The sequence below is a fragment of the Cynocephalus volans genome, chromosome X (assembly GCF_027409185.1).
Source record: "Cynocephalus volans isolate mCynVol1 chromosome X, mCynVol1.pri, whole genome shotgun sequence".
NCBI lineage: Eukaryota > Metazoa > Chordata > Mammalia > Dermoptera > Cynocephalidae > Cynocephalus > Cynocephalus volans.
The window spans coordinates 80,204,318-80,216,547 of NC_084478.1; the positions used below are offsets into that span (position 1 = coordinate 80,204,318).

At 47.7% G+C, this 12,230-nt stretch overlaps 1 protein-coding gene across 1 annotated transcript; it reads left to right on the plus strand.

Moving 5' to 3' along the window:
- Window positions 1-2,205: 2,205 nt before the first annotated feature.
- GJB1 (gap junction protein beta 1) lies at window positions 2,206-3,057 on the plus strand. The gene has a single exon (XM_063084424.1). It carries the CDS (start codon window positions 2,206-2,208, stop codon window positions 3,055-3,057), a length of 852 nt encoding a protein of 283 aa, XP_062940494.1.
- The last annotated feature ends 9,173 nt before the right edge of the window (window positions 3,058-12,230 follow it).

The window sequence follows — 12,230 nt, forward strand, 5'->3', positions numbered from 1 at the left end:
TTGGGAGAAAGGGCATCTGTGCACCTGCTTTCCCATGCTGGTCTAGACCATGACAGGAACTCACCAAGCATTTCTTTCTTTTTTTTTTTTTTTAGCTAAATGAAGAAACCTTGCTCAGAGAAGTAACCTATGTCCTGTGGACTGTCCCTTCTTCCCCCAGTTCCTTTCATCCATTCCCCAACTTTTTTAGTCGCTGTTACCCTACCCCTTTCAAAGGAGAGGACCACCTAGAACTGAATATGGGGCTTCTTCCACAACCTTTGCTGTGGGGCACGCACTGGGGGCAGGAAATGCCCTCCATTTCCTATGATCCAGGCCTGCATGATCTCCTCACATCCAGTTCCCTGATTCTAGCATGATCTCCTTGCAACTTGATAGCAGAAGTGGTGGGAGGTGGGGAGAGGTCTTCTTTGCCTGCCTAAGGAATAGAGGAGAATTTCTTCCCTAGATAAACTGGTAAGCTCAAGAAAGCAGGAGGTGGCAATATGCACTTGATATTGGGGGCAGGGCAGCAACAGAGATGTCTGTTCTCTCAGACAGACACAATAGGTCAACAACAGCACTGGGGAGAAAAAAGAGAGATCTTGGGTTTGGCAGACCATTTAGCTTCCCAGAACAACACTGCTTTCTCTTCCTGAGAAGGTTCTTAACCCCCTTGATTCACCAACTATGAAAATGGAGCTGGTCTCTGAACTTCTGCAGGTGGCCTCATTGAATCTCACCCTAACCCTGTGTATTAACCCCATTTATGGGTGAGCCAGCAAGCTCAGAGAAGTCCAGAAACCAGCCCAAGGTCATATTAGGTAAAGAACCAGGACTCCAACCAAAGCTATGTGACTCTTACCTATTCCATGTCCTAACCTTTTTTCTTGGTGATCTTTTGCTCTCTCCTGGCTTGTACTCACCATGTGTCCACCTGACCACCCTCTGTATGAATTCCCTTTCCTGAAACTCAAGGAGGGATGGTTAGGGTTTGCTCCATGACACTAGACTTGGATGCATTCACAGCTCAACATTTTCTGTGCTTCTTGTGCTTTTGTGGGTAAAATTAACCTTTTTTTTTTTTTGAATGGCTAGTCTTTGTGTTTGCTGATACCATCTGCAAAAGCACAAGGAGTCTGCTGTGGGAAGAGCCTAGACTTCTGCTTCAGATACTTTTGTGTTCTATCCTACCCTACTTTCTAGATGTATGACCTTGAGTGAGTTACTTCTCTGAGCTTCAGCTTCCTAATCCGTAAAATGGGGTAAAAGTTTTGCTAAATGGGTCAAAAGAAAGAATGTGTGGGAAAATGCTTAGCATAGTTCCTGACCTGATAAATGTGAGCTCCCTTTCCTCTCCTCTAGCTCACCCATGCCCTGTAAGGAATCTAAGCCTAGGAAAAACCCTGCTGTCCCTAAGTTTCTGATAGGGCCATGGGGGGAGAGCCTCAGCCCAGAGCCTCCTGGTCCCCTAGGGTCCCCTCTTACACGCACCTGTCTGTCTTCCATCTCCCTCCCCCTGTGGCCATTCTTTTGCTAGGGCTATGGGGCGGGTGCGGCGATGGACCGGGCGGGCACAGAACAGGTGGGTGCAGGCTGGGTGTCCAGCGCTGGGACACAAGTGCTCTGTGTATAGGGTGGGCGGAAGTCAGGGCGTTTGATCTGAATTCTAAAGGGCGTTGTTCAAAGCCCTACAAAGGTCCCATTGTGCAGACACTGGGTATAAAGCAGCATATGACTCCCCAGCACCAGCGGCGATGAATCAGGACGCAGGCGCGGACCCAGGGACCACTCCCCTTGCATAGACATGAGACCATAGGGGACCTGTCTGGGTGGCCTCAGGGATAGGCACTCCCCAAGGTAACAGGGGTTTGTTGGGTTTGCCCCAGGTCAGGGGTTAAGGATCTGGGGGATGGGGAGCCAGAGGGGATGGCTGATAGCAGAACAAGATGGGCCTGGCATAGAAAGGGGCTGGAGAGGAAAGAATGCTGGATGAAAGCGAAGGCAGATGGGGCTCAGGGAGATCAAGTCAAGTGAGTGAGAAGGAGGAGAAGCAAGAGAGATGGGGTGATTTGGAAAGGTATGACTATCCTTCCTTTTCTGCTACTGGCTCTCGGAAGGGGGTGTGGGGGGGTGGGCAGGCCGTGTTATGGTGCCCAGCTTCCTGCCCCAGCCTTCTGACAGCTTGCTGGGTGGTTCATGTTTTGCAGGTGTGAATGAGGCAGGATGAACTGGACAGGTCTGTATACCTTGCTCAGTGGCGTGAACCGGCATTCTACTGCCATTGGCCGAATATGGCTCTCGGTCATCTTCATCTTCAGGATCATGGTGCTGGTGGTGGCTGCAGAGAGTGTGTGGGGTGATGAGAAGTCTTCCTTCATCTGCAACACCCTCCAGCCTGGCTGCAACAGTGTCTGTTATGACCACTTTTTCCCCATTTCCCATGTGCGTCTGTGGTCCCTGCAGCTCATCTTAGTTTCCACCCCAGCTCTCCTTGTGGCCATGCACGTGGCTCACCAGCAGCACATAGAGAAGAAAATGCTGCGGCTTGAGGGCCATGGGGACCCCCTACACCTGGAGGAGGTGAAGAGGCACAAGGTCCACATCTCAGGGACACTGTGGTGGACCTATGTCATCAGTGTGGTGTTCCGGCTGCTGTTCGAGGCCGTCTTCATGTATGTCTTTTATCTGCTCTACCCTGGCTACGCCATGGTGCGGCTGGTTAAGTGTGAGGCCCACCCCTGTCCCAACACAGTGGACTGCTTCGTGTCCCGCCCCACCGAGAAAACCGTCTTCACCGTCTTTATGCTAGCCGCCTCCGGCATCTGCATCATTCTCAACATGGCCGAGGTGGTGTACCTCATCATCCGGGCCTGTGCCCGCCGAGCCCAGCGCCGCTCCAATCCACCCTCCCGCAAGGGCTCGGGCTTCGGCCACCGCCTCTCGCCTGAGTACAAGCAGAATGAGATCAACAAGCTGCTGAGCGAGCAGGATGGCTCCTTGAAAGACATACTGCGCCGCAGCCCCGGCACTGGGGCTGTGCTGGCTGAGAAGAGTGACCGCTGCTCAGCGTGCTGATACCACGTACCAGGCAACCTCCCATCCCGCTCCCCACCCGCCCTGGGGAGCCCTTTCTTCTCCCCTGCCAGTGCACGGTTCTCTGCCTGCTAGGGATTCCTTGATCAAAACCCTTCTTCCCTCCCTCCTTCCCTTCCTCCCAGGGCCTTCTGTTTGAGGAGCTGGAGGAGCGGGGGGAGCTGGAGGCCACCTACTCCAGTGCTCAAGGTTATTGGGGGTGCAGGCAGCTTTTTTTTGCCTGTACCCCTTCCTCTTCCCTCTCCCTCTCCCTGGGACCACTGGGGACAAGAGATAGGATGCTCTGACTGCGTCTCCGATTATGAAACTAATCTTAACCCCATGCTGACAGAGACCCTTTCTGGAGTCACATCAGTGGGGAGGGATGGGAGCAAGTGGAGTAGAGGGGGGTGCTGTGGACATGCGGGTGGAGAAGGGAGGGTAGCAAGCACAGGAAAAGGAGGAACAGTTCTTGCCGGCCACAAGGCAAAGGAGGACATGTCTGGGGTGAGGGAGTTAGGGAGGGAGAAGCAGGCAGATAAGTTGGAGTGGGGGTTGGTCAGGGCTGCCTTTGCCTCCAAGTCCCCAAGGCCTCTCTCTGCCTGAAATGTTACACATTAAACAGGATTTTACAGTAAATGAAGAGGTGGCTTGTGTGTTTGTCACGTTCTTTCTTCTGCAACCTCTGACCTCCCCCTGGATGAGCTGGCCTTGGCTTTTTGCTGATCAAGAAAGGAAAGGGGCAGAAGAAATAGTGATTTGAGTAGCTGAAGCTGCAAATGAGGAACGACTGCACTCCTAGCCTGGCAAAGCCAGACCCTGAGCCATCTCCTAGTTTTTGTTGTTCTTGTTTTGTTTTGTTTTTTCATTTTTAATAACAGCTTTATTGGAATCTAATTCATTCACATACCTCATTCCTCTGATTTTAAAAAGATTAAAATGACAACTCCCTCTGGAGAGACAGGAAATGATAGAGAAATTTCTCATATCTGAGAGAGGGGCTCACATTCCCTGGGTACCTTGGTGAGGGCCCCTCCCCCACACTCCTGGGAGAGCTGTCCCCTTACTCCCTCAAAACCCAGCATTCCATGCAAACTGATGTCCCACAATCCACGCATCAGGTTGCACCATGACTCTGACTCCTTTCCTCTGAACATAGCCCCTAATTTCATCCTCCTCCCCAGTTTCCTTCCCTCGGGAATCAATGCCCCCCACTCCAGAGATCCCCCCACCACAGGTCAAACAATTCCCAGCAACAGTTTCCTCACCAGCATCACCCTATTCCAGCCTCTGTGGTAGGAAAAGCCCCAGGCTGGGAATTAAAAGCTGGGTTCACGTCCTGGTTCTATCACTTATTAGCAAGGCATTCCCTTCCCCCAAGCTTCAGTTTCCTCATGATCAGACAAGGTCCGGCCTACCACATCTCTAAGCTCCCTTCAACATTCTGACCTTCTGGGATTCCTAAAAGACTTCCCCAGCCTTAGCAGGGGTTTCCCCATCTCAGAGTCACCGCCCTCACAAACGGCCCCTCAGAGTAAAAGTTTCCCTCACAGTGAGATTCCCTCCTCAGCTTTTCTAACCTCCTAACAGGAGGAATTATTTGCCACTCCCTCTCAGAGTATGTGGACTCCATGTGGGAAGTATATCAGAAAGGAAGAGGAAAGCAGGCATAATCTCATTAGAATTGTTCTCCCTCTCAAAACAATTTTTCTCCTCCAGAGAGAAAACATGGAAAGTTTCCTCCTTCAAGGAGATTTCTTTAGAAAAAATAGAAGAGAGTAAGTATTCCTTTCCACCACACTGAGAAACCCTTGAGAGAGCTTCCCCTCACTTAAAAGAGAAACATTCCTTTCCTGCAAGAAATTTCCTTTCTCCTTAGAAACTGACATCATTCCCTAACAGAGGAGAGGTCCCCACTATGAGAGATTCTTTTTCTCATTGAAATCCATCCTCTTCACCCACAACCCAACATACACAGAGCATCCCCTCTCTGTCCAAAAGGCCATCAAGAAAAAGATTTTCTTCTTAAAATTCCGTCATGGTCCATGAGGGAACATCATGCTCTCCCCACACTGAGAAATGCTAAATCCATCATTATCTCAGAGATCTAGTCTCTTCAAAAGATTCTACCAAACCTCCTTGGAAAGAAGATCCAACTCCAGGGCGCAGTGGTGGGACAATAAAGCTATTGGCCTGGGTGTTACAGCACAAAGGAGGACATGTGACTCTCGGGTCCTATGAACCAGGTGGGAGTAGCCAAAGGAACTTTGAGGGGAGCTGGTGGACACAATGTCTCAGGGAGGCAGAAGGGAGGGTCAGGCTAACCCCAGGACTGACTTTTTATTTTTTATTTTTTATTTTTTTGGCGGCTGGCAGGTATGGGGATCTGAACCCTTGGCCTTGGCATAACCAGAAGTGACTTTTTTTATCTGAGGCTCTGTCACAAGAAACACTGAGGCAAGTGGAGCTTAGTACCTGCCACATAGTAGACACTCAATGTGCTGAGTGACTGGGGTAGTGAAAAGGGCAATGGAATTAGGAGACCTGGCTCTCCATTGATTATACTTACCCTCTCCAGGTCTCAGTTTCCTCATCTGCAATATAAGGTTAATAATAACTTCTCTACCTCTTTCACAGAGCTTTTGTGAAAATCACACAAGATGTGTTCAAAAGCTGGCTATAAACTGTAAAGTAAGGTAAGATACTACCATAAGCACTGAGAACATGGCCTTAAGGAATGCTAGAACCCTCGATGAGCCAGAAAGGAGTGAGGCCGATTCAGCTAGGCTGAAGTTAGTGGAAAGAACTTGGCAATAACAGCGTTGGCTCCCCCAGGGAGCAGACAGCCGTCCAAACAGCAAAGTCCAAGAGATGTTGCAAACTCAAGCATGTTCCATTTAAGGGTCAACATTCAAGGGGTCTGATCTGGGGGCAGAAAAGACCTAGTAACAGGAGATTCTTGCACACTATCTTTCATGGTACCAGTGTTGTTAGGGACGTCTACAGTCTTTTAGAGGTGTCTATGTGCAGAGATGCAGGAGCTGGGGGCAAAGGGACAGAGTCAGCTCCTGGATGAAGGAACTGGCTGAACTAGGAGAGCTAGGAATGAAGTTGAACTAGGAACTAGTTAGTTCAGCTAGGAATCAAATGAGCTAGGAGTCAAGACCCCAGCCAGCTGAGACTACAAAGAAAGCTGCAGTGTCCATAGAGAACTGGCATGGCAACCACAAACTCATTCAGATAGCCTGGGTGCATACAGTGGGGGCTAGAGTGGACTGCTTGCTCCATTTACTGATTCTACAATACTTAAACGCCAGACTTGACCTATGCTAGAGAAGGGGCTATACAGTCATACCAAGCTGGTCTCCCTTTGATTCCTGGACCAGGTCAGGCTGAACCTACAGGGTCAAGTGGAGAAAGGATTAGGTAATTCTAGGGAGGGGAAATAAAGCAGGCAAAAACCATACATTTCTGAACATAACCGAAAAGGCATGGGGTATCTTTAGAGTTAGGCAAATAATCTGCTGTGGAGGATTCCAGGAGTGGAATGGCTAGAGGGGAGGTGGGAAAAATGAACTATGACTAGCTTGTGACAGTCCTCGTGTGTCACTATAAGGGGTATAGGTAGTGGGAAACCCTTTAGGGTTTTGAGGAGAAAAGTGACACCTTCATACCTGTGTGTTTGGAAGCTCATTCCAGCAGGTGCATGAAGAATGGATTGGGAATTGGAAAGACTAGAGTCAGAATGACCAGTTATGGAGCTGTTGCAATAGCCCAAGTTAGGCCTATAGGACTAAGACAGTGGCAGAGGAATAAGAGGAGATAGATATGAGAGACATTTTAGATGTAGAATTTACAACAGGACTTGATGTCTGAGTGTGGGGGGATGGAGGAGCCAAAGATAATTTGCAGGTTTCCTTTCCCTCCTTTGACTGGCAGACTCCTAATCATTCAAAACTCAGCTCAAATGTCATTTCCTCTGTGAAGCCTCCAACTCTCTTCTCTCCCCCCATCCAGTCCCTCAGGGAGAACGAGTCTTCCCCTCCACTCTGAATTCCCACAGCATGTCGTAGCACACGTTGATGAGAGTGTTTATCACATTGCGTGACAATCACTTGCATAAGCTTAACACATAGTACGTGCTTAGTAGCCTGTGGAATTAAGGGCAGTCAGGAAGAAGATATGGGCACATGCAAAGGTTCAGAGTCTTGAAAGAGTAGAGTGTGTACACCGTAACAAGAACAGAGGATGCACGGATGCGGGGTAGGGTGGTCATAGTAGGAGGTGAGACTGGCAAAGTAGGCTGGGGACCGTTAGTGGAGTATCTCATATGCATGCATAGATGTTTGCACAGGAGTTTAGACTCTCAGGTATCACATGTAGGAACCCTTCTGACCTAAAGTGAAGCCCCTGCTAGACTACCAGGCAATTCTGTACTCATGACTGTAGACAGACTGTAGAGATCTTGAGAGGATTCAGGTCAGAAGAGACCTTTGCACAAATATATGCATTCAAGTTGATGGTGAGCTATGGAAGAAAGGGTAGGATGATTTGACAGTGGACTTCAAGGACAAAGGATCATTTACACAGGATGGTAACCAACTGTTACCCATTTCAACTGAAGCCCCTGTGAAAAGTCCATGTAGCACAGTGATTAAGAGCATGGTCCACCTCCTGTGTGACTTTGCCCATGTTACTTGGCCACTCTATGCCTCAGTCTCCTCATCCCTCAGTCTCATTTGTAAAGCAGAGATTAATATCAGTACCTGTGTCACAGGGCTGTAGTGAGGATTTAACACATTAATTATACATAAAGCACTTATAACAATGCCTGGTCAATAATAAGCTACATACAAGAGTATGCTGCTATTATTTCATTTCACCATCTTTGCCACCCCTCCACTCTCTCAAACACTGAGCTAAACTCTTTCTGTCACCTAATTAATATGCTTTCTTGAGTGTCTAATTGCCCATTGCCATGTGTGTGTGCTTAAGCAAGCAAGTGTGTATGTTTGCATACATATGTATCAGTACTTAAAACCACATTTGTATATATGTGGGAGGATGGCTGTGAGGGGAGTGTCTTAATTCTTAATGTAGTCTTAATAAAAAGGATATGTCCCAATCATAATATAGTCTGAAACTTTATTACCAGACTTAGAAATGACTTAGGTGTATTGTAACACCAAGGTCAAGGGTTTGGATCCCCATACTGGCCAGACTTAAAAAAAAAAAAAAAAAAAAAAAAAAGGAAGAAAGAAAAGAAAATTACTTAGGTGGATGAAAGGAAAGGAGACTGTGTTTATGGAGCACCCAGTATGTGCCAGATTTAGTGCTAAATTAAGCACTGACATACATAATCTCAGTACTAGCAAGGTAGCTATTATACCCATATTTGTAGATGAGGAAGAAATGGAAGTTCAGAGAGGTTAAGTACTATGCTCAAAGGCTGCACAGTTTAAAATTGCAGAGCTAGAATTAAAACCTAGGCTTTTCCTAATCCAAAATCTGTGCTGTTTCCTCTGTACCAAAGTAACCACTCTATGCTGTCTTAGGAAGTGTTTCAGGACATGGGGGGTGGGGTGGGGGTGAGGAGCTCAGTATGATATGAAAATGTCCCTAAAGTACTGGCCAGGTGCAAAAAAGGAAGGAAGGAAGGAAGGAAGAAGGAAGGAAGGAAGGAAGGAAGGAAGGAAGGAAAGAAGGAAGGAAGGAAGGAAGGAAGGAAGGAAGGAAAGAAGGAAGGAAGAAAGAAAATGTCCCTAAATACTAACCTGCTAGAAAACAAAATGTGTGTTTGGGACCCCTAAAGTTAAGAGAGAGAAATAGGGGAAACTGAGGAAGGGGCTGCCCTGTGCTCAGACAGTCAGGGAAGGGCAGTCTTGGGGGGAAGGCCCCTCCTGGGATCTCTGTCTGGAGCAGGATCCAGAAAATGTCCATCCCTGGGAAATGAAGCAATCTGGGGAGTGCAAGGAAGACAGAGAGAAATAGTTACTCAGACCCCCATCCTCCAAATTCCTAAATCAAGATAAACTCTTGAAATTTTCTCCCTTTCCCTTAACCTTAGGGGTCCCAAATACTTTGTTTCCCAGGAGTCTCCCCTCACCACCCCCCTTTCTGTTTCTGCTCCAGCTTCTATTCAAGGGAGAAAGCCTTTCATTCCTTAATTAGAGATTCTTTTTTTTCTTCTTTGGCAGCTGGCCGTTACAGGGATCTGGACCCTTGACCTTGGTGTTATAACACTGCACTCTAACCAACTGGGCTAACCGGCCAGCCCTCAATTAGAGATAAATGTCTTGAAATGCAGAGACCTGGGAGAATTAAAGCCAACTAAAACTCATTCACACTAAAATATAACCAATTAACCACAAACAAGGTCTGGTAATTCTGCTTCTCAAATCATTCTCAAATCCCTTTCCTCCTCAGCATTCCCATTGTTGCCGCTGCCTTCCTTCAGGCCTTGCCATCATCTTCCACCTGATCATGTGGACAACAAGAGCTAATGTTTATTAAAGCGCTTGCTCCGTGCCAGGCACTGTGCTAAACGTTATCTCCTTTAATCCTCACCATCCTTTGAGGTAAGCACCATATTGTTCCCATAGGTTTAGTAACTTGCCCAGGCCACATAGCTAGGAAAGAAGGGGCTGAACTGGGGAACTGGAACTCACATCTGCCAGATGCCAATGGCGAAACACTAACCATTTCTGTACCATACTTCCTCCCTCTAACTGGCCTCCTGGGTTCTTCAGCACCCAATCCTCCTACATCTCACCCAGACATGCTACAGTCACCTTAAAACATGAAGCGTATCTTGCCAATTTGTGAAAGTCCTTTAATGGCTTTCCGCTGCTTCTAGGATCGAGTATGACTGTCCTAGCCTGCCAGGACTGAGGGGTTTATTGAGATGCCAAACTTTCATTGCTGAAACTGGGAAAGTCCTGGACAAACCAAGATGGTTGGCCACCCTAGCAGGGCATGGCATGGCCTTCAATGCCTTTCACAACCTGCTGTCTTTCTTTTCCCAGCAACACCTCCCACCACCCTCACCCTTTCCACTATGTCCTTTCTACCTCCTCTGCAGCCCAACCACCCTTTCCTGCAAACACCCCTTGTTGTGTTATGCCTCTATGCCTTTGTTCACACTGATCGCTGCACCTCTACTCTGCCTAACAAACTATTGCCCACTCTTCATGAAAACCCAGCTCCATGTCACTTTAATTTCCTGGGAGAGAATGAAAAACAATTTACATTCTACTCTGGCTATTTCATTGACATGTGAGTGTGGGGAATAGGACCAGGGTGAGGCAATCAAGGCCCTTAGAGGGCAAAATTTAAGGAGGCACTCACTCTCGCGGTCATGCAAATGCCGACCCTGTACTTGTGTGACTCCAAGAGCAAGTGCCTTCTTACATTTTGTACCCCAGGGGCCTCAATTGCCTCACTCTAGTCCCAGCCTCGTCTTCCCTACCAGACTAGGGACTTCTCAAGAGCAGACCCAAAGTTCTTACTCATCTTTGTAACCATAGTGACTAGCACAAGACTGGGCAGAGCAGAAATCTCTTGAACAAATGACATCAGGTCTTTCTCTGTTCTAAGAGGGGAAGGAGGTAAGAGGAAGAGGATGGCTTTGGGCCCTGTTGTGGATGGGATGAGAAGGCCAGTTTAATAGGCTTCCTCTTGGCCAGCACTATGAGGACAGCTTTTCATCAGGTGGTTATACCCTGGGTATCTGGCAGATTTGAGGATCCTCCTATTTCTCTGGTCTCTCCCTCTCAGTGCCTTTCTCTGGTTAGCTGGAGACATTCTCCAAGGTACCATTTTTTTTTTTGTCCTCTTCTCTCTCCACTCCATGTTCCCAAGTGACCTCGTCCACTCCCAGAGCTTCAGCTAGGAGTTCTTTGCAGATGACTTCTAATCCTCAGACCTGAATTTCAAACTGCCTAGTACTATGGTAACACCTAGCATCAATATTTGCTCTTTCATATCCATTTTCTCATCTGACCTTCCCAACAATTCTGTGAGAAAGGGAAGACTAAGAACCCATTTTTAGGTAAGGCCCCAAAAGGTAGGCTTTCCCAAGTTCTCATGGCAGAGCTATGATTAGAAACTCAAGTTTGGGTGTTCTTTCTGCTATGCCATGTTATCTGGCCCTAACATGGGTGTTTCCATGGAATCTCGAACCCAGCGTGATCAAAACCTCAACTTATCACCAACCTCCTCCTACCTCCAACAACAACAACAAAAACCTCCAAAAACCCTGCCCCTGTGTTTCCCATTTTGGTTAAAGGAGTCTCCCTCTCCCAGTCATCAAGGCTAGAAACCTGGGATCCATTTTCAGTTCTTCCCTCTCCCCTAACCCACACTTCCAGGCATTCATCAGATCCTGCAAACTTGACCTTTAAAATGTCTGGAATTTATTTTGAATCCATCTTCTCTTTTCCTTCCCTATCCCCACAGCCCCCATTGAGGCCCACAGAATCTCTTAGCCACACTCCTTCCACTGATCTCCAGGCTTTGAGGCCTGCCCCCACCCCCCATCCTCCATATCGTTCTAGGGGTCTTCTCCCTAAAGCAACAGATCTGAGCCTGCCATTCCCTGGTTGGAAAATCTCAGCATCACACTTCCTACCCATACACCTGTAGTCTCCCAACCCTTCCCACTTAGTCTTTGAGGCCCAGGTCAAATGCCACCTCCTTCGGTGAACCCTCACACAACCTCCCTATAAACTTGAAATGAGTTCCTAATTCCTCTGCTCTGACACAGCACTATCTATTTCATTCTGCCTGTATTACAACTGATTGTGTACTGGTCAGTCTCCCTCCTAGCCCGGGAGCCTGCTGGAGACAGGATCCTGGTCTAATAAATCTTTGTCTTCTCTGAAGCATGTAATCTAGGTCCTTAAACATTAGGTCCTCAATAGGTGGCTGTTGAATAATTTTTTTCTTAAGTGTGTGGAAACTTGTTATAAAACGAACCACATTCCTAGTGGATTCGTTCAATGAGGTGGGTAAAAATGGTTCTCAAACTGAGGTGGGTCACCTGACTTCTTTACTTTGAGAGATTTGAAGTTATCCAGCATTGTTCCATATCCCTCACCCCTCCAACCACCACTCTCCCACCCCCTGAGAAGGCAAAAGACTATTTTAACTCTTTATTTGAAACAAACAATTCCAGA

Bases quoted from the DNA above. Each gene is read 5' to 3' on its own strand.
- GJB1 (XM_063084424.1), top strand. From the start codon at position 2,206: ATGAACTGGACAGGTCTGTATACCTTGCTCAGTGGCGTGAACCGGCAT.